The 18,052-nt window shown below is 52.8% G+C and overlaps 1 protein-coding gene across 9 annotated transcripts in view; it reads left to right on the top strand.

Annotated features, from left to right (window-relative positions):
• Nucleotides 1-13,145, top strand: part of ACACA (acetyl-CoA carboxylase alpha) — a 148,031-nt gene extending 134,886 nt beyond the window's left edge. For all 9 annotated transcript variants that reach the window (XM_040577878.1, XM_040577902.1, XM_040577891.1 and 6 more), the window contains 4 exons: nucleotides 4,827-4,981; nucleotides 5,720-5,890; nucleotides 8,915-9,051; nucleotides 10,306-13,145. In XM_040577878.1, the coding sequence (XP_040433812.1) occupies nucleotides 4,827-4,981; nucleotides 5,720-5,890; nucleotides 8,915-9,051; nucleotides 10,306-10,432 (590 nt within the window). In that variant the 3' untranslated portion in view covers nucleotides 10,433-13,145. The remainder of the gene's footprint in view (nucleotides 1-4,826; nucleotides 4,982-5,719; nucleotides 5,891-8,914; nucleotides 9,052-10,305) is intronic.
• The last annotated feature ends 4,907 nt before the right edge of the window (nucleotides 13,146-18,052 follow it).

Here is an 18,052-nt window from a genome sequence, read left to right as displayed (position 1 = left end):
TGACAAGATAAATAAATTTGCCTGTAGTAATTGTAACATTGAGATAATCAATTGTTATTAATGCTCCTCTGTAGTCTGGAGAGTTAGCTACTCTTCCTGTTCTAAAAGTCATCTTTGAAAACTGTAAGTGTGGGGTAATTTGCTGGAGTCAAACGTGTATGTGAGCAGCTGATGTCTGGGGAGCGACACCAGAGGAAGGGTCACATCTGGTCCCTGCAGTGGCGGGTCATGGGCACGTCCTTGGCTTGTGGCTCAGCGAAGGCGCCGCGCTGCTGCGGCCATGGGGGACTCTGTCTCGGCTGTGTGCTCCGAGCCAGCGCTGGTGCCTCTGCCGATGGGCGGGTGGGCTGGAGCCCTCGGTGCTGCCCGGCTGCTGGAGCTGGAGCCCGGGGCTCCGCAGGCAGCTCGGGGAGGGAGGCCTTGGTGCTGGGCTTTGCCCAGGTATTTGAGGGCGTGTTGGAGGAAGAGGCAAGAAGATGGACAAGGAACTGTTTGGCCGTGCTGAGGCTGTGCACTGAGGGTGAGGGAGAAAATCCTACATTTTAACAGCTTAAAAACCATAAACCATCAAATTGATTCAGAAGCTGCCTGGCTTTCTGCAATCAGAGGGAACCTACAATAACATTTCTTGAAGTCATTTTGTCTAACCTGTTAAACTGGTCATATTTAAAAAAAGCACTTTGCTACTAAATGTTATGGGAAGCCGTGATTCATGGTCCTGCTGAGCCATTTCCGTCTGGCAGGGACGTTATTAAAGGCAGCCCGCACCGTGCCACCGCAGCAGGCTGCAGCCCTGCAGGACACTGCGCTGGACGGCTCCTCGGCCGGGCACCGGGCGGGAGGGATGCTCGGAGACCCCCCCTTGCTTCAGAGACTTTTGTTTAATGGGGCACAAATCAAAATAGTTTAGATGTTGCTTTCCCTGCCATGATGCTTTCCCTTAACTTTTGGAGAGGATTATAAATTGATATGCAGTATCAGAGCACTTTACGGGAGAGGTCTCGCCGACGATTTAGTGTGGCAGCTTTTCCATTTGTCTGCACGGGGCGGGCAGCTCGCCGAAGCCTCCCCCCGAGCGTGGGCTGTAAGGCACACACGTGTCCCTGCCTGTAAGGCACACATGTGTCCCTGCCGCAGTGGCCGGCAAGCACGGCTCTGCAGGGCGGTCGAGGGGCTTGTCTCGGCAGCCGTGGCATTTGGCGTTTGCTGCTCTGTGCCACCGGCGTACCAAGAGCCCCTCCCTGGGGTCTGGGGGCCTGGTGGGGGCTGTAGGATGTGGAGCCTGTGGCCCCCAAAGCCACGGCAGAGATGGGGACAGGCCAGGGAGGGGACATGGGGGAGGCGGCAGGTGTGAGCTGCTCCCTCCCTCCAGGAGGTGTTTGGGAGCACTCAGGTGAAGTATTTCTGCTGTGTGGTTTTAAACTAGGTTTTGTTGGCTTAGCTGGGTGTGTTTGTGCAGAAGGTTTTGGCAGGACTCTGGCCACTGCTGTTTTGACCTCAGAAGAGCCTCTTAATCTTTTAGCACGCCAATGTTATTGCTTCCCCAGGGTATTTTTTCAACTTGTTTAAGGCAGTTTTGCTACTGATGAAAAAAAACAAAGAAAAAAGAAAAGACACTGTCGAATGAGGAGGTCTTGGTGCATTTACCACTGTGGGTGGGCTTTAAAGGAGTTGAGAGCAGAATTAAGACATTTACCTGGCCTCTTCCAATCATGCCAATGGCTGTGATCATACCAGCACTATATATAGATACAGGCGTACTTGGAGACTGTGGAGCAAACTGCAATCCAAGATAAATGTGACATTTTATGGCACTTAGAGTGCTGCCATAGAAAGCGTCCTGTGCTGCCTGCCAAGTTAGGAAGGTCACACGTGTTCTTTCTTCCTTTAAATTGTCGCCTTGTCCTACCTGCATGCCCCACCTGCATGCCAAAACCTGCTGCACTTTGTGTTTGCATTGTAATGTGGCCGTTTCAGAGTGCTGCTTCTTTTGTTTCTCTATTGATTAGTAGCTGATCCATACAGAGAGGTCTGTACTGTTCCTATGATTTAAACTTTAACAGTTTCATTAACTGTCAAGTACCTTTAGAGCAAAGGAATCCCATATTTTAACTCCCTTCTCCTTGCCAGTATAAGATTTGTGGAAGGAGACTTCTTTTTCCGAGAAATAAATAAATAAAGCCCCAGCTTTCTGAAAAACCCTGAGGCCTCAAGATCTGACTAGGAAAGAAAGAAAACCATTCCAAGATATTTAATTGTACAGGGGGCTTACAGGATTGATCGAGAGCTTAGCTTTTTACAATAGTCCAGTGAATAAGAAATGCTCCTGACAAACGATCGATGATGGGATAATCACTCTTTATCCCCCCCTCCTCATTGTTACCTTCTTTCTTCCAGGAGAACAGGGTTCAGAAGTCAAAAATCTTTATAGACGCTGCTTTTAAATTAAGCAGAAAATAGACATTGACATATTTGTTAATCTCACCTAAATCATTACTGGGCCTGGCTGGTTTGACTGTACACCGTGAGTGTGGCAGACAGGCCAGAATACATGAGTGTTACTGGCTTAAGTGCATGCATTGCCATTTAAAACAGGGAGGTGTGAGAGCCTGTGAGTTCAACGTGGATAAATATAGATAATTTTTTATTCTGAAGGTTATAAGAGTAGCTTCTCTTAATTAAAACCTTCTTACTAGCATTTGAAAGGTTAGGTAACATTTATATTGGTAGGCATATAAAAACATTCCTCCCCTAGCAAGAGCCGTTGTGTGGCTGGCCTGTGGCTTGGAAGTGTGTGTGTGTGTGTGTTCAGACCCGTTCTGGCTTGGAAGAGAAACTCCGGAAGGAAAAGGCAACATAGGTCATGCATTAATATCTGATGTTCATGCTTCGAAGCCTGTGATGGACTTCCCTTGCGTGAGCTTCTCCTGTCACTCTCTGTGCGCTCATTGTACTTTTGGCCCCCAGGAGCTCTGGTTCACTGTCCCACTGTCAGATTTTGACTGTGTTCCCTGTTGCTGGGGTTTTTGTAAAGCTGCTGCCTGATAATTTCATGTGGTCTTGTTGGGAGGGACTTGGATTGTTCTGGCTGCCTGCTGCCGTTCCAGAGCCTGCTGCTGCCGGGCTGGCTGGTGGCCGCGGGGCTGCTGAGGACCCCGCTGCTCTGCTGTCCTCCTGCCTCTCCCCAGCCACTGCCTTGCACCTCGCCCACCTGCAAGCCTGGCAGCTTAGCTACAGGTGTTGATCTAATGGTAGGTGCTGCATTTAATCCCGCTGACATTCCTTGCAAACAGTAAAGATTAAAACAAAAAAAAAAACTTGGTGTTGTTCACACGCCACAAAATGCAGTCCTGGGACTCAGGCTACAAGATAACAAGAGCAGGAGCCTTGTCCTCTGGCTCAGTCACTGCACCAGCTTTTGTTCCAGGTTCTCCCATTGACAACTTGTGCTGCCCAGTTTTTTTGTTTTATATCTCAGTTCTGCACACCGAAGGCGCAGTCACGCTTGCCTGTCTCGCAGGCGCATGGGCGGTTATATTAAAATTTGAATGGAAGGTGCCAGTAGGACAGTTCAATGTTACAACCCACCCAACCCACTGGTGCTTGGAGCAAGACTCGTCCATGACCCGGCTTCAGATTGCCGGCGACCTCGCCTTCAAAAGGGGAGGTGGGATGGGAGGCAGCTGGCTCGGGGGCCGTGAACTTGCCACCAGAGCTTCTGGTGTGGGTGGGAGGTTAAAAAACGGCACAATTCAGCAAAGTATCCGGTACCATATAATTTGGCTCAGATTGCAATCTTTGCTTAAATTGAAGTAAGATTGGCTGTAAATACTCTGCCTCTGCAAAAGGACCTCTGGCACATGTTGGTGAGGCAGTGTAGGGGAAGCATCAACCTTCTTCTGGGCCAACTTTGACCTGGTGTAAATTACTGCAGGCCAGCAAGAGTTGCACTTAGGGTTTCACTCCCTGTGGCTTGTTAGAAGGAGAAGAGGGGATTTACATCCTTGGTTTCATAAAGGGGCAGCTGGGGGCAGGAGCACCTTGCAGCAGCGGCTGTGACGTGCCTCCACAGTGCCGTGTGTTTCCTGTTGCCTAACTCAGCCTGGGCCAGGCAATTCCGAAATGAATCGGAAGCTGTTTAATGCATGGGGTTTTTTTAATCAAAGTTAATGTTATCTGAGCTGAATGTTTTAAAAGAAATTAAAAATTAACTCCATGGGACATGATCTTCTTGACACAGTTTTATTCTTGTCCAGCATGTTAGTCTGTGATTGAGACTAGTGCGTAAACGGAACGTGAGCAGTTCTGGTGTCTCTAGTGTAACTTGCGTTTTCCTTAATGAGGCAGCAGCTCTCACAGCCACTGGCAGGAACCAGCCTGCAGGAAAACATGAAATTGTGTAGGTGGTTTTACATTGTCCATGTTTCTTGCTAAATGAACTGCATGTTGGGACATTATTCTTTTTTAGGAGTAAGTCCAGTAAATGTCACTTAATTGATGGCTCAGCTCATTGGCATTCAAATGGAATAGAGTTTCCATGGTGAAAACTCCTTTGAAGCTCTTGCCTGAATATCGGCAGCAGGAAATCGGGGCTGGAACACTTCTGTGGCTTGCTTGGACTGCTTGGCATTGCTGGGAGCTGATGGTCTGGTGGTTGTCCTGGCCAATGCAGTCTGGATTTCACCTGTACACAGAAACACAAGAAACCTCTGTTCGCCCTCTGGACCGTGCAGAGCTGCTCACCTTTCCCCCGTGCAGCAGCCCTTTGTACACCCCTCTGCTTTCCCCCACCCCGGGTCTCTGACGTGTGGCTGTGCCTGTTGCAGGTACCCCTGAGCTGAGCCCTGCCGACCGAAAAGAGCTGGAGACCAAGCTGAAGGAGCGGGAGGAATTCCTGAGCCCCATCTACCACCAGGTAGCCATGCAGTTTGCCGACTTGCACGACACGCCCGGCCGGATGCAGGAGAAGGGTGTCATAACGGTGAGTACGGCCCAGCTGCCCCGGGGATGTCGCTGGAGGGTTCGATGCCTGGGAAGCGGCAGCTGCCAGTGGGGCTGGAGGCAGCTTGCGGGCCTGCAGATAAACCCCTGCCTCGGTGACTCTTGCCACAGGAGCAAACCCTCTTCACCCACAAGCTGTTTTCTGGTCCCAGGACATGAGCACATCGTGTTTTCTAGCACCTTAACCTGATCACTGTCCATTGAGACATTTTCTGGGCTTCACCAGTAGCTCATTAGCGACCACATCCAAGCACACTGCAGCCTGTCCTGGGAGAGGGGGAAGACGGGGACAGTGGTGACCTGTGCCCGTGGGGAACCTCGCTGACGGAAGGGCCATGGTGGCGTGGCTGAAGGGCAGCTCTCATGTCAGGCTTTGAAACCTGGCTGAACAGATCTCCCTAGTTCCCTCTCCCCTTGGATGCAAGTGCCTTGGGCTTTGCTGCTCATCTGGGCAGCCGTGTCTCTTTTTGCAGAAGGGAGCAGGCTCTGGGAGACAAAGAGGCTGATGGATGTAGCTTCTGGTGGCGGAATGGCATGACAGGGTAGAAGTCTCCGAAGCTCAGACATGGCATCTTTGTATTTCTCTTGTGGAAGTGGTATAACTAAGTGTATAATGAGTACAAGTCTTTTTTTTGCCATAGGGAACAAGGAGTACCTAGTTCTCCACATAAACGTTGTCCCTCACTCATTTCTCCTTCTCCACTTATGTCTTGGGCAGGACATTCTAGACTGGAAAACTTCCCGTACCTTCTTCTACTGGAGATTAAGACGCCTTCTTCTAGAAGATGTGGTAAAAAAGAAGATCCATGATGCCAATCCTGAGCTGACTGACGGGCAGATCCAGGCTATGCTGAGACGCTGGTTTGTGGAGGTTGAAGGGACAGTGAAGGTAAATGAAAAAGCAGATTCCTCGAGGCTCTCCCAGGCTTATGTTCAGTGAAGCTCTCCCAGGTGGAGTCTGATCTCCTGTTTTTAATTGTAATGTCTACAAACATTTTAGGTGATGAAAGAGATCTAGTGGGTGATGTTCCAGGCCATGGATGGTTTTATGGGGACACTTTTTACAGCAGGCCAGAAAAGCTAAATAGCCTTTTTCCCCAAGCATGTACCACCATTGATAGGAAAATGTGAGCATCTTACAAACACAAGCAGCTTGCTCAGCAGAGCGAGGCAGGGCAGCGTGTGGGAAGGCAGCTGTGCAGAGGTGCTGCTGTCTGGCGGCAGAAATCCCAGGGATCACACCACAAGCTCCACGTACCAGCCCTGAATATCTCCATCCCCTTGTTTCTGCGCGCAGCGTGCCTCAGATACCACTGCGGAGCTGCTCGCGGTTATGGAGGCTGCTACGGAGGAGCTGTCCTAGCTGTGCTGACAGTCGCTCCCCCCCTGTGATGCGAAAGCAGGATTTTTGTTGCGCTTATAATTATGCTTTCTTACTGAAGGATAGCCTCAGTCCTGCTCTATCCCGCTGACACCAGAAGAGTGTGGAGGTTCACTGCCTGTACCCAGGTGTTTCGCCTGGCAGGTGCAGTCAGCCTGGCTCACCCGCCTGTCCAGCTGCTGCAGAGCAGCGTGTGGCCGGGGTGCCCCCGCTCCCGGGCTGCCCCCGCCTGCCTTCCCGTTCCCTGAGCCTAGGGATGGTGGGGACAGGTCTGGGGACACTGGGGACAGATCGCAGGAGCCTGGCGACCTGGCCCGGGGGGCCTCTGCGGTTCCTGCCCACCCCTGGGTTGCGCAGGGCAGGGAGCTGGGGGCTCTGCCTGCCAGGGCCTGGGGTGGGCGGTCGCACACGCCTCATCCGATAGCTGTGTTGAGGATTTCCTGGGTTTAATTGTGCTCGAACTGGGAAGCTGGCAATCTCTGAAGAGCAATCTCTGGAGCTGCTCTTAGGTTGTTTTTGTCACAGTCCTCCAATCTGAGTTCTTTATTTTATTTTATTTTATTCTATTTTTAAAGTCACAAACACTCAGGGGTTCCAGAAAAGGGGGAGCAGTGTTCTCTGGAGGGCAGCAGGCTTTCCAAGGTAGTGTCTGAGCGTCTTTAAAAGCGGGCATCTCGTTAGCTAATACATTACACCAATCAAGGAGAGTTATCTTAAGCCACAATTAATCTGCTCCCTGGCATATGTTGATAGGAAAGCATCATGCTGTTTCTTAATTAAAAGCAAACGGATTAAAAATGATTAATAAGAGTATTAAATATTCTCCTAAACTAAAAGCTTTGGGATTCTTGGGTAAATCTAGCTTTACGCAGGTCTGCAACTGTAAGGCTGCTTCTTGGGGTTTTTTTTTCCCTTCCCTGAAATCTTCCTAAGTGCCCTACTTTGTATGCAGGGAGCATTGCTGTCGTGTCTAGGGGCAGAAGCAAGGAGCAAAATCTAATGAGTTTCAAATAATAATAAGGAAAAACAATGAAATAAGCAAAATCTTGAGGTTGAAGTGACATCACTGTTCTAAGACAATCATATACCTGATGTTCAAGGAAAAAAAAATTATCCTGGTTTCTTTTTAAAGTGTCTCAGGCAGGAGCGGTGCTGGGGGCTGGAGTAGGGTCTGCGCTTGGGGCTTCCCCACGGCAGGGCTGGCTGTCACCCCTGCGTGCAGAAACACCTTCGCCAACACGGGGAAGGAGCGCGGCTTGTGAGAGTCCCAGGGACGAGGGAACAGTTTCTTAGACTCCAGTAATTGCATATATAAATACAGGGTCAGCAGTGAGGAGGCCGATGAGTGCGAGTGCCGCCTTTGCACTCCTCGGGTATGGGCAGGGACGGGGGAGCTGAGCGCTGGGAGGGCGCAGCCAGCTGAACTCGTCCCCTGCAGTGAAGCAGCTGTGGTAGGGGAGGGATGCTGCTGGGTGCAAACACCCATCGTCTGCTTCTGCCCCCACTCCCTGGCCGGCCCCTGCACTCACTCGCAGTTGGACAGAGCCGGGCGCGAGGTGTTCAGGGTTCCCAGGGGAGCAGTGGGTGCTCTGCTGCCCGCAGCTACTGGGGTCTGCAGCCCTGCCGGGAGGGCACCCACGCAGCCCCACCGCGTTGCTGCACCAAGCTCATTGTCATTCCGACTTTGACTTCGTTAGTGATAACAGAGAAGGATAGTGCACCTTTAAATGACGAGCTTTGTGTTTAATTACCCAAATAAAATGACATAAATATGAATGAGTCCTAATGGCGGTACTTGCTTTTCCGGAAACCATTAACAAAACGATTCTTAAATGATTTGTAAAGAAAATGAGAGGAGAAGAGAGGAGCGAGAAGGCTATTAGGCGTCTAACATACTCCTGAATTATTATGTAGTCAACTACCTAGCAAATATCAGGTGAAATGATCTTGCAAAAGGGAAAAAAAAGGGGGGGTGTTGCCAGGGCTTTTCAGGGATGTGGACACCCGACCCCCTCTGCTGTGCACGCACCTGCTGAAGGGGCTGGTTGGCTTCTGGGCTGGATCAGGGATCCCCGGACCGCTGAGGGACACCAACACCAGCACAGTCTTTAGGTGACAGGCACTCGTGGGGCCCCGTGACAGCTTAGCACTGCCAGAGGCCCCCGATCGATGATCGATGGGTCACTGAGCACCCCTGCCCTGCCCTCGCCTCAGGGTCGGTTGTGTTTCACCAGAGGGAAACGGGATTTTAGGTGGGACAGCTGCTGCGGCCGATGCAGCCAGTGTGGTGGCAGGCGCTGCCTTAGTCACGTTTGTGGCAGGAGACGCAAAAGAAATCTATCATCTTTTGACTTTTGCTAATTGTTAGTTGTGTTTATAAAAGCCACACACGTTGGGAAAACCACGGAGGGGAGGGCTGCCAGCTAAACGTTTTACCCACAGCTGCCAATAATTGTGAGTTAAATTTTGGGACCAGTGTGTGGGGAGCGGGAGCGAGCTGCGGCGGTGGCTGACACGTGTGGTTTGTCGCAGGCGTACTTATGGGACAGCAATAAGGACCTGGTGGAGTGGCTGGAAAAACAGCTCACGGAGGAAGAAGGCGTTCGCTCCGTTGTGGATGAAAACATCAAATACATCTCGCGGGACTACATCCTCAAGCAGATCCGGAGGTAAGGCAGCCGCCGGCGCTCCGCCCCGCCGAGCAAGGATCGCAGGAAGTTCAGCCTCTGCTCTTGGCCACGGCTGAGGGCAGTGGCTCAGTCAGTGCCGCACTCGCTGGCCTTTCTGTGTGGCAAACACGTACGGCGTGTGTGGAAATGCAGTTTCCTTTGGAAATACAAATACAGGGGCGAACGTGGAGCTCCTGTGAAACAGGGATTTGTACACAGGCCACATCTCCTGCTCCCCTTGTGCAGGCTGTGGTGCTGCTGCGTGCGGGTGCCTCAGCAGAACCACAGCCAGGCAGCCGGAGACCTAATCCCACCGTAGCCGCACTGCCCTGGCAGTGCCACCCTTTGCTGGGACAGGGGCCGTGAAGAGCCAGGACACAGGACTTTCTGCATGCAGCAAGGCGAGAAAGCCAAGCTCAGAGCCATGCTGCCGCTGCCAAAGCGGTGTCAACCACACACGGCCACAGTGCCCTTACGGCTGCCTTTATTTCTTGTCTAACCCCAGACTCCCCAGGCAAGCTACCTGGTTTCTGCTGTGCTCGGTGGCATAAAATGCCCAGTTCCCTTTGACTGCTGGTTAGAACTACACCAAGTAACCCCCAAAGTACTAAAAACGTTGGATGAGTACCTGTTCCTCCTGCCTGCAGTTACTGTGCAACTTGCACAGGCTGGCTAAGCTTCGTGAGCCAAATGCTTTGCTAGACTTGAACAGATCTAATTTTGATAATTTCTATGTCTTAAACTGGAGGTCTCAGGCAAAGCTGCTTTCAGAGAGAGCTGGGGAGGGCACCAAACCGCAGAGTGAAGCTCCTGTGGTTTCCGTGTCCTGTCTCTGACTCCGTAGGGTGTCTCTTCCGTCATTTCCACCATCCGTGTGTGCTGTAGCAGACGCAGTTCCGCAGCATCTGCAAGGGGCAGATGTGGGGGCTCTTGGCAGCCTCTGGAGGGCTGCTGGGGGGGCTCAGGGCACGCTCCAGAGCCCCTGCCCCCCCTGCATCTGCCCTGGGTCCAGGTGGGCTGTTTCAGCCTCCGTGCGTGTCCCAGCAGGTCTGCCACCAGCACATTAAGCGGCGTGAAGGGCCCCCAAGCGAGCACCACCCTTGTGCTGCTCATTCAGCTTGTGCAAGCGCCCACCGCCTCGGCCAGGCTCCCTTACAGCCCCCGTGTCAGCCCCCGCCCCGGCCTGACGGGGACCTGTCGGACGCGCGGTGTGAGTGCCGGGGCTGCCGTCACTGAACTCTTGCCTCTTTCCAGCCTGATCCAGGCCAATCCAGAGGTTGCCATGGATTCCATAGTGCACATGACCCAGCATATATCACCCACCCAGCGAGCCGAGATAGTGCGGATCCTCTCCACAATGGACTCACCTTCTTCAACGTAAGAGCATTGATTTCCCACACTCCCCCTGCCCGGTACAGTGGAGGGAAAAAAAAAAGCAGCTCAGAATTGCCCTTTGTCTGCTCAACTGTGACCACTGTACTGAGACGGGGAGGCTCAGGGAAATGCTGGAAGAGTGACATTTTTATTTTTTCAAATTAGACTGACCAGAGGAAGTGTTTTCTTTGGCCAGGGACACGAGGAAAATGTATAAACACAAGCGCCTGCGGAATTGAGTTACAGCTGTCTAACTGTACCTTATTTATTTAACAAAGCGTGACTGGACCAATGCATCAGTTCGCTGTTGGGCTGCCACCCGAAAGCACTACAGCCAGGCAATGAAGGGCGCTCCGGCACCCTGAGGGCTTGGCACAGCAAAGCAGGGGCTCGTTTCAGTGACACCCCTGCGCCCTGCCTGCTTCTCTTTCAACACCTGCAGCGGCAGCTTTGTGCTGACAAGTGCCAATGTTTCCCCCTGCGAGAGCCCTGCTGCAGCTGAGGATGGGCTCTGCCTCCCAGCACCAGGTGGGAGCCCAGCATCCTCCTGCCTGGCAGCCTGTGGGTGAGTGGAGCCCACCACCGAGCCAGCCCTCTCGTCTGTCAGCCAGCACTGACCGCTGTTGCAAACGTCTTGTTACTTAGTAGTAGAGGAAAAAGAGCACTGACAGTGGTGCGGGCAGGCAGGCTGCGGGGAAGGCTTCCCGGGACTGCGAAGGTGGTGGGGCAGGATGCTGGAGCCTGAATCTCCACTGGCTTTGCCTTGGTGCCCAGTTCCTTTAGAACAGGTCAGTAACTTGTGTGCAAGGCCCCAGCAGGAGGCCTAGAAGGAGACCTGTGAAAGAGGAGACCAAAAGGTGGCTGTGGAGCCTTTCTGCTCTTCCTTCCCTGCTTGTTTTGAGGGTGACACGCATGGTCAGCCCCACTGTCACATGCCTAATTGTGGCATCTTTTAGGTTGGAAAAGACGTTTAAGATCATCAAAGCCAAATTAACCCAGGACTGCCAAGCCCACCACTGCACCACGTCCCCAAGCGCCACATCCACACGGCTTTTAAACACCTCCCAGGATGGTGACCCCACTGTGTCCCCTGTGCCTGTGCTTGGCCCTCCCGTCAGTGAAGAAATGTTTCCCCAAACCTCCCCCGGTGCAACCCGAGGCCGTTTCCTCTTGTTCTGTCACTTGTCCCCTGGGAGAAGAGATGGGCACCCCCCTGCCCACAGCCCCCCGTCAGGCAGCCGCAGAGAGCGTATGGTCTTCATGCAAGTGCTGGTCCCTTTCATAGGAGTAGGTAGCTGAAGCAGAAGCAGCCAGAGCCCGCCAAGGTAAGGGAGGGAAAGGACAAAGCAAACAGCCCAGTGGGTTAGAACGTGAAAGGACATCCCTGTCCAATGCAGCTGAGCAAAGTTTTTCTCCGTTGCCCACCTCTGCCGCGGAGCTGGCTCCAGCAGCTGGGGAGGGGCTGCTGTTACCGTGCAGGAAGGTGGCAATATAAGAAAAGTTATTTCTGGTGCTCCCAGCCCAGCGGTCACCCTGCAGGCGGTCAGGAAGAGCTGGCTCCGGGGCAGGTAAGTGCAGCACCAGCACTGAGCCAGGCTCCGGGCCGGAGGTGGGGCAGTGGCGTAGGTCGCTGCAGGCTGCCCCCAGCCTGCCTGCCTGCCTGATTTCTACACTTCTTTTATTTCCATGGGTATCCTGACCATAATGAAATACCGGAGAGGATGGAGCTCTGGAGGGAAGCACAGTCAGCCCCTAATACATAGATACTGTTATGGAACCTGCTTGGGGTCGTACTGGAGAGCTTACACCAATAATTGTCTTAACGGTATTTCAGATGTTACAATTCCTCTTTTAGTACAGCACGAATCGGAAGGGACGTTTTTATGAGATGAATTAATGATGACGCTAGTGCCTCACACCTGTACTGTCTCCTGCTGAAGCGCAGTGCAGCCGGAGGTGCAGCACCGGGGTCACTGCTCTCCTCCCCAGGGGCACGTGCAGCAGTGGTGCAGCCCTGCCCCGTGGAGCTCTCTCATCTGAAGAACTAGCTTTTTCTTAACTATTAAGAACCCTAATTTGATCTAAAAGACTTTTTTTCCCTACCAGAGCCCCCTGAACAACCCCCAAAGATGTTTTTATGCCCATGTGGCTTGCAGCAGGACACACAGGACAGAGAATGTGTCAGCCAGGCAGGACTGCTGGGAGGCATCACGGCGCAGGTGACGTGTTGGGCTCCTCCTCTGCTGTCACCAGTATTTCCTACATGGTGTGTCACAAGTCAGTCCCTTATCCAGGACATCCGCAGGTGTTACGGGAAACGTCCCAGTGCCCATGGGTCTGTCCTTCTGCCTGGGGTGGGAGCTGTCGCTGCCGAGAGCAAACCCCTCTGGTCAGTGTTACAGGCACTGGGTCAGGCTCCACTTCATACTGGGGTAAAGGAGCTCCAAAAACCAGCCGCTGGGTAACAGCCGTGCTGGCCTGGGGTCCCAGTGCGGCTCGAGCCCTGGGGAGCCCCGCAGAGGGCCGGGCCTGCAGGAGTGCCCAGCACCGGCACTGGCTGATGTCCCAGCCCTTCCCCCAGCCCCGGCGCCGCAGGTGTGTGGGTCTGTTGCCCAGCGGGGCAGGGGTGGTGCAGAAACTGCCCTCGGTACACACAGTTCTCGCTGGTGCTGAAGTATTTCACTTACCTCAATTTCTTTTAATAAAAAGAATGAATTACAGCTCTGTTGTGGGGAGTGGAAATCTGTCACCCCTTGTCCCGAGCACCCCTTGGGCAGCGCTGCTTTTCCTTAAGGCCAGAAGAAGGAGTTTGTATGGCATCACTTGAATGAGGGCCGGTGGCTGCCGCTGCCGGGAGGATGGAGCCGAAGGCCCCCGTGTGCCCTCACTGGAGCTGCTTGAGCCCATCACAGCCTGCTCCTGCCCATGGTCAGGCTCAGGGAATTTTGTAATAAACTTTCTGAGCTGCGACCTGACAGGGCGCAGCCCATCCCGACACCTCGCCCAGGCAGAGAAAAGCGGTCCGTGTACAAACTGCGCACAAGTACTCACTGTTCGCCAAGCTTCCTCGTGCCCACCCTGCGTCCTAGGCGGCAGGAGGAGCTGGCCGGCCGGCGCTAAGCTGGGGCAGAAGGACCAGCTCCTCGTCCCTTCGCAGGCTCCGGTCTCTGCCCAACGCTCCGGGTGTAGCTCCCACCCATGGCTGCCGTCCCAGAGAGCTGGCAGCAGGTCCTGTTCCTCTGGCACAGATGTATTGTTGTCGTTCAGTCATTGCAGCACCTGAATCAAACAGAAAGGGAAAAACCCAGCCCCAGCGACTGCCTCCGAGGGTGGTGGGAGAACGTCCCTGCCCCCTCTCCCTGGAGCGGGCATGTAGGCAGGGACCGGCAGGAGCCTACTGGGAAGGAGGAACTGCCAGGACCCTTGGGTGAAGGGTGTCCCCTGCCAACCTGGGAGCTCGGGAAACACAAACACCTTTCAGGAGTTCCCCACGTTAATAGTGTAACACCTTAAACGGGGGCGCGTTGGCAAACACAATGCAGCAGTTATTTTTCACGTATTTCTCAAACCAGAATCCTGACAGTTAAAAACTGGGGGGTGGGGGGATGGACCCTACTGAACTCCAGAAATGCATTTAAAACTCTTTAGCCGAAAATATCTACATATTAAAATGCCAAGAAAAGAAGTACCAAAGCTGTAAGCTCTCAAAAGCCCAAGATCAAAGTGCCATCATCTTTTAATGTAAACCTTTTGTTGCATCAACAGTCTTAAGAGGGATGAGAGACATCAAAATAAAAACTGAGACAAACTGTGGCTTTGTAGCTGTTTTTTGTTTTAGTCTCTTCTCTCAATTTGGGCCATGAAATAGGTCAGCTCCATTACTGATCAGCCTTCCCACAAATATTTAAAACAAATTGAATTGCACACCCAATACCCATCACAATTACGCCAGGCACAATAACTAAATTAGCAATTCAACAAAATAATTGGAAATGCGATTCTCTCTATTCCACAGCCTCCCTCAGGGGTTTGGCCGATCTATGGGGGGAAAACTCTGCTTTACTAATTCTGCAGCTAATTAGAGACACACTTGTAAATGAAGTTGTTTGTCTGAAAGTTGAAATTCTTTGCTATTGTGGGACTGGGGGGGGGGGGGGGGAGAGTGCTATTGTGGGACTGGGGGGGGGGGGGCGGGGGGAGAGGATTATCACAACCCCCTGCCCCTCCCGCATCGCACACGTAATTCCCCAGTACACCTTCTAGTTGCTGTGCAATGGTTTGCAAAGGTATAATGCCCATTTGTGTAGGTACTAATTAGCAGCTGTATCATGAATTAATAAAGAATTAATATTCTACTGGGGTGGGGGAAATATCTCACTTGCTGTTAATTGGCAGCATTAGGAAAACTTAGTACAAATCATCCTGGTTATCTGCGCCCTTATTAAACAGCACTCAAAGCTGCTGACCGTGCCACGACGCCGGGCACGCTCGTGCTGGACCTGCCCAGCAGGGATGGGGACGGGGATGGGGACGGAACTGGGTGAGCAGAGCCTGCCCCAGTTCAACCAGACTGGGGATGCTGGTGTGTAATGCACAGTGCAGCCCCTTCCCTGGCCAAGCGACCGTCCTGCGTCGCAGGGGGCTGCGAGATGCCCATGTCCACGGCTGCGCGCGAGGGCAGAGCTGCCAGACGTGGGCACGTCCCCGCTGGAGCCTCTCCGGGCGGTGGCTCTGATGAGCTGTTACTGGGGGATTACACAGGCTGCACTTTCTCCTGCAGCATATTCAAATCCAGGCGAGGGACCATTTTCATGCCAGGAATAAAGCGCTGCCCTTACCAGCAAGGTCAGCAGATGAAACGGGGCCTCATAAGCTGAGGCTGCCGGCCCAGGTTCTCCCCGTGTATCACACTACCCAGGTGGTGGCAGGGGGATGGCAGGGAGAAAAGCCTGCTTAAACACTGATAAGTAAATTTAAAAGCATGCTTAGTAGGGCTTTGACTCTTATCTCTTCAAACAATACAAACGAGAAGTTATCACATTTAAAGTGTTTCATATTACCCTTTTAACATTACATCCAGCTCTCTCGAAAAAAAAAGGGGGGGGGGGGGAGGGGAGAGAATCGAGTGCCCTGGGTGCTACAACTTTAAAGGACACAGAAGTCACACTGGAAAGGGGTGGCAGCATGTGCCGCAGCCACAAAGAGAGGCCAGCCAACTTGCCAGCACAGCACACCCCAAAGCAGGGAAGGGCCACGGTGCTCTCTGCCAGACAGCCTTAATGCTCACGCCGACAGTGCAAGCAGCATGAAGCCATTCCACCGGCAGAAATTTTGGAAGCAGCTAATTTACTCCCCTTGATGCCTTTCAGAATTGTGGTTCTTAAACCATGAGATTTTAATGCTGCTGAAGACCACACAGCTTTGCTGCCGCCCAGAAAGTAAGCGGAGGGGACGCATGCCTTGGCTCTCGGCGGGAGGCCCGTGCCAATACAGCGAGGTGGAAGGTGCCACCATGTTGTGCCAGTTCCTGCCTGTTGCTGGGGAGCCGGAATTCACAGCGGGGAGGGGACAGAACGTGACATTGCCAGGGTTTGCCATGGGAGATGGTTACATCCTGAGGACCACAACAGCTGGGGAGGCCCATGGGGGTAGCCCGCTGCACTGGAGCAGCCCACTGACAAGCATCACACAACTAAACAAATCGGCTCGCTAATGAACGCAGGGTTGTTCAACGTACCTGGTACAGATGTGTCAAAACCCAGCCCTTCCCCGCGGCCATGGATCCTCCGGGCCCTTCTCCCACAGCTCCCCCGTGGTGCTTTGCCTGTGCCTCTCGCAGCTTGCGTGAGCTTCATGGGAGGGATGAGCATCGCTGCTGGGCTCCTTGCTGCACGTAAGGTCATCAGTGGGATCCTGAAATAGAAAAGGTAGCAGAGAGGAGTCAACAGTGACATTTAGTGTGTTTCTGCCTGGCAAACTTTGACCAGAGAGCTGCGAGCTGAAGGGGGACAGGAGAAATCAATGCACTTCCCTGAGAACTGCTTTGCTGCAAGCGAGTATAAAGATTTATTCATCCATGATATGTATGTTTTCCACACAAAGTCAATACTCACCTTGGCACTTATTTTATAAAGCCAAGAAAAATGCTACATTCTTCCACAGGGCAGGGAGCCTGCCCTCCGCGGCCGCCTCTCCCCGCATCGACTGGGAGGGCCAAGGACCAGCACCAGTGAGGAAAGGAAAAAGAAAATCCTGTGACGGCTTCATGGTGCCGGCAGCTCCTGGCACAGGCAAAAACCCAGGTAGTGCTCGGGCACACTGGTCGGAGGCACTGGGTCCAACGACATTGTCACACTTTTTCTTCCCTGCTTTACAAAAAAAAAATAATAAAAAAATCAAGAGACCCCAGAGTAGCGCACAGCCCCTTGCCCAAAGGAGTATTTCTGTGCCTGGTGACCGGCCCCTCACGCTGCACCGCTGGCCCCACGCTGCTCTGTGCAGGGGTGGTGGCACCCAGCCACAGGTGCGCTTCTTTTTCTGCTTTTAAACCCAGGGATTTTTTTTCACACACCAACCGCTGTTGAAGCCAAGTCTCTGCAGCCGAGCCAGCTCTCCCTTGCTGTGGCAGACTCTGTGCTCCACACAATGTTGAAGGTGTTGGGAAGGTATTTACTGGAAGCAGGTGACCAGAAGGGAGACTTAAAAGTACTGGTGGAGCGCAAAAATGATTAATTTCAGATCTGCAAACAGCTCTAGGGACACAGTGAAGCACAACACCACAGCTACAAAGTCTTCTAAAGGAAAAGAAGGATAAAACTGTGTTACAACACGCACCGTTTCAAGCAGAGGCAGGACCAGGGAGCAGCACGGCAGGTGCAGAGGGAAAGGGGCCATCACCGGTGGGATTGTCTGCTCCCGCATGCTGGGCCTCGTCTGCTGGGACGCACGGGTCCTGGAGTGGGCTTCTCTCCCTGTGATCTAACCTGTTACATACTTAAAAACAGAGTATTTTTATTTAAACTTAATAAGAAAAAAAATACTAAAAAAACCGTAAGATCTAGTTGCCCACTGAAGCTGGTAAGCTGCAACTTACATGCAAGGGAAAAAACAACCAAAAAAACCCCCTTTGGCTTACTATGAAGTTCAGAAATGGGGATTTTCAGTGGCTGAACAAAAATGTCAGTACTATTGCAAACCTTAACATTTTTGTGACATGCGATGGGTGTCACCAAGACACCCCCAGGCTCAGTCGCTGCTGCCCTGTGCCCGTGGGAAGCAGCTCAGTGGTGACAAGCCCACAGCACCCCACACGCCACGAGTGGGCCCTGGGGAGGGGGTCTCCTCTCACCAGCACCCCGACAGCTGTGAAATCGCTGTACCAAGTCTGACCAGGTCTGCAGCCCCCGGTACGTCAGCTCCAGCTGCACAAGAAATTTCCAGGCCCATCCTGCAGCGCTCCTGCCTCTCTGGCTTTAAAACTCCCCGCGTTTTGGCTGCTCGCTGCCTGCTCTGCTGCTGCTGGTGCAGCTCCGGCTCTGTGCAAAGAGACGTCAGGTCAGTAACACCGGTGGGGCTCAGAGAGGCCGTTGCTGCCAGCACCTTTGCTGTGCTCACCACACGTGGACAA

This window comes from Falco naumanni, chromosome 1 (genome assembly GCF_017639655.2).
Source record: "Falco naumanni isolate bFalNau1 chromosome 1, bFalNau1.pat, whole genome shotgun sequence".
NCBI lineage: Eukaryota > Metazoa > Chordata > Aves > Falconiformes > Falconidae > Falco > Falco naumanni.
The sequence above is the reverse complement of the archived record's forward strand: the minus strand, read 5'-3'. Positions and strand labels throughout refer to the sequence as shown.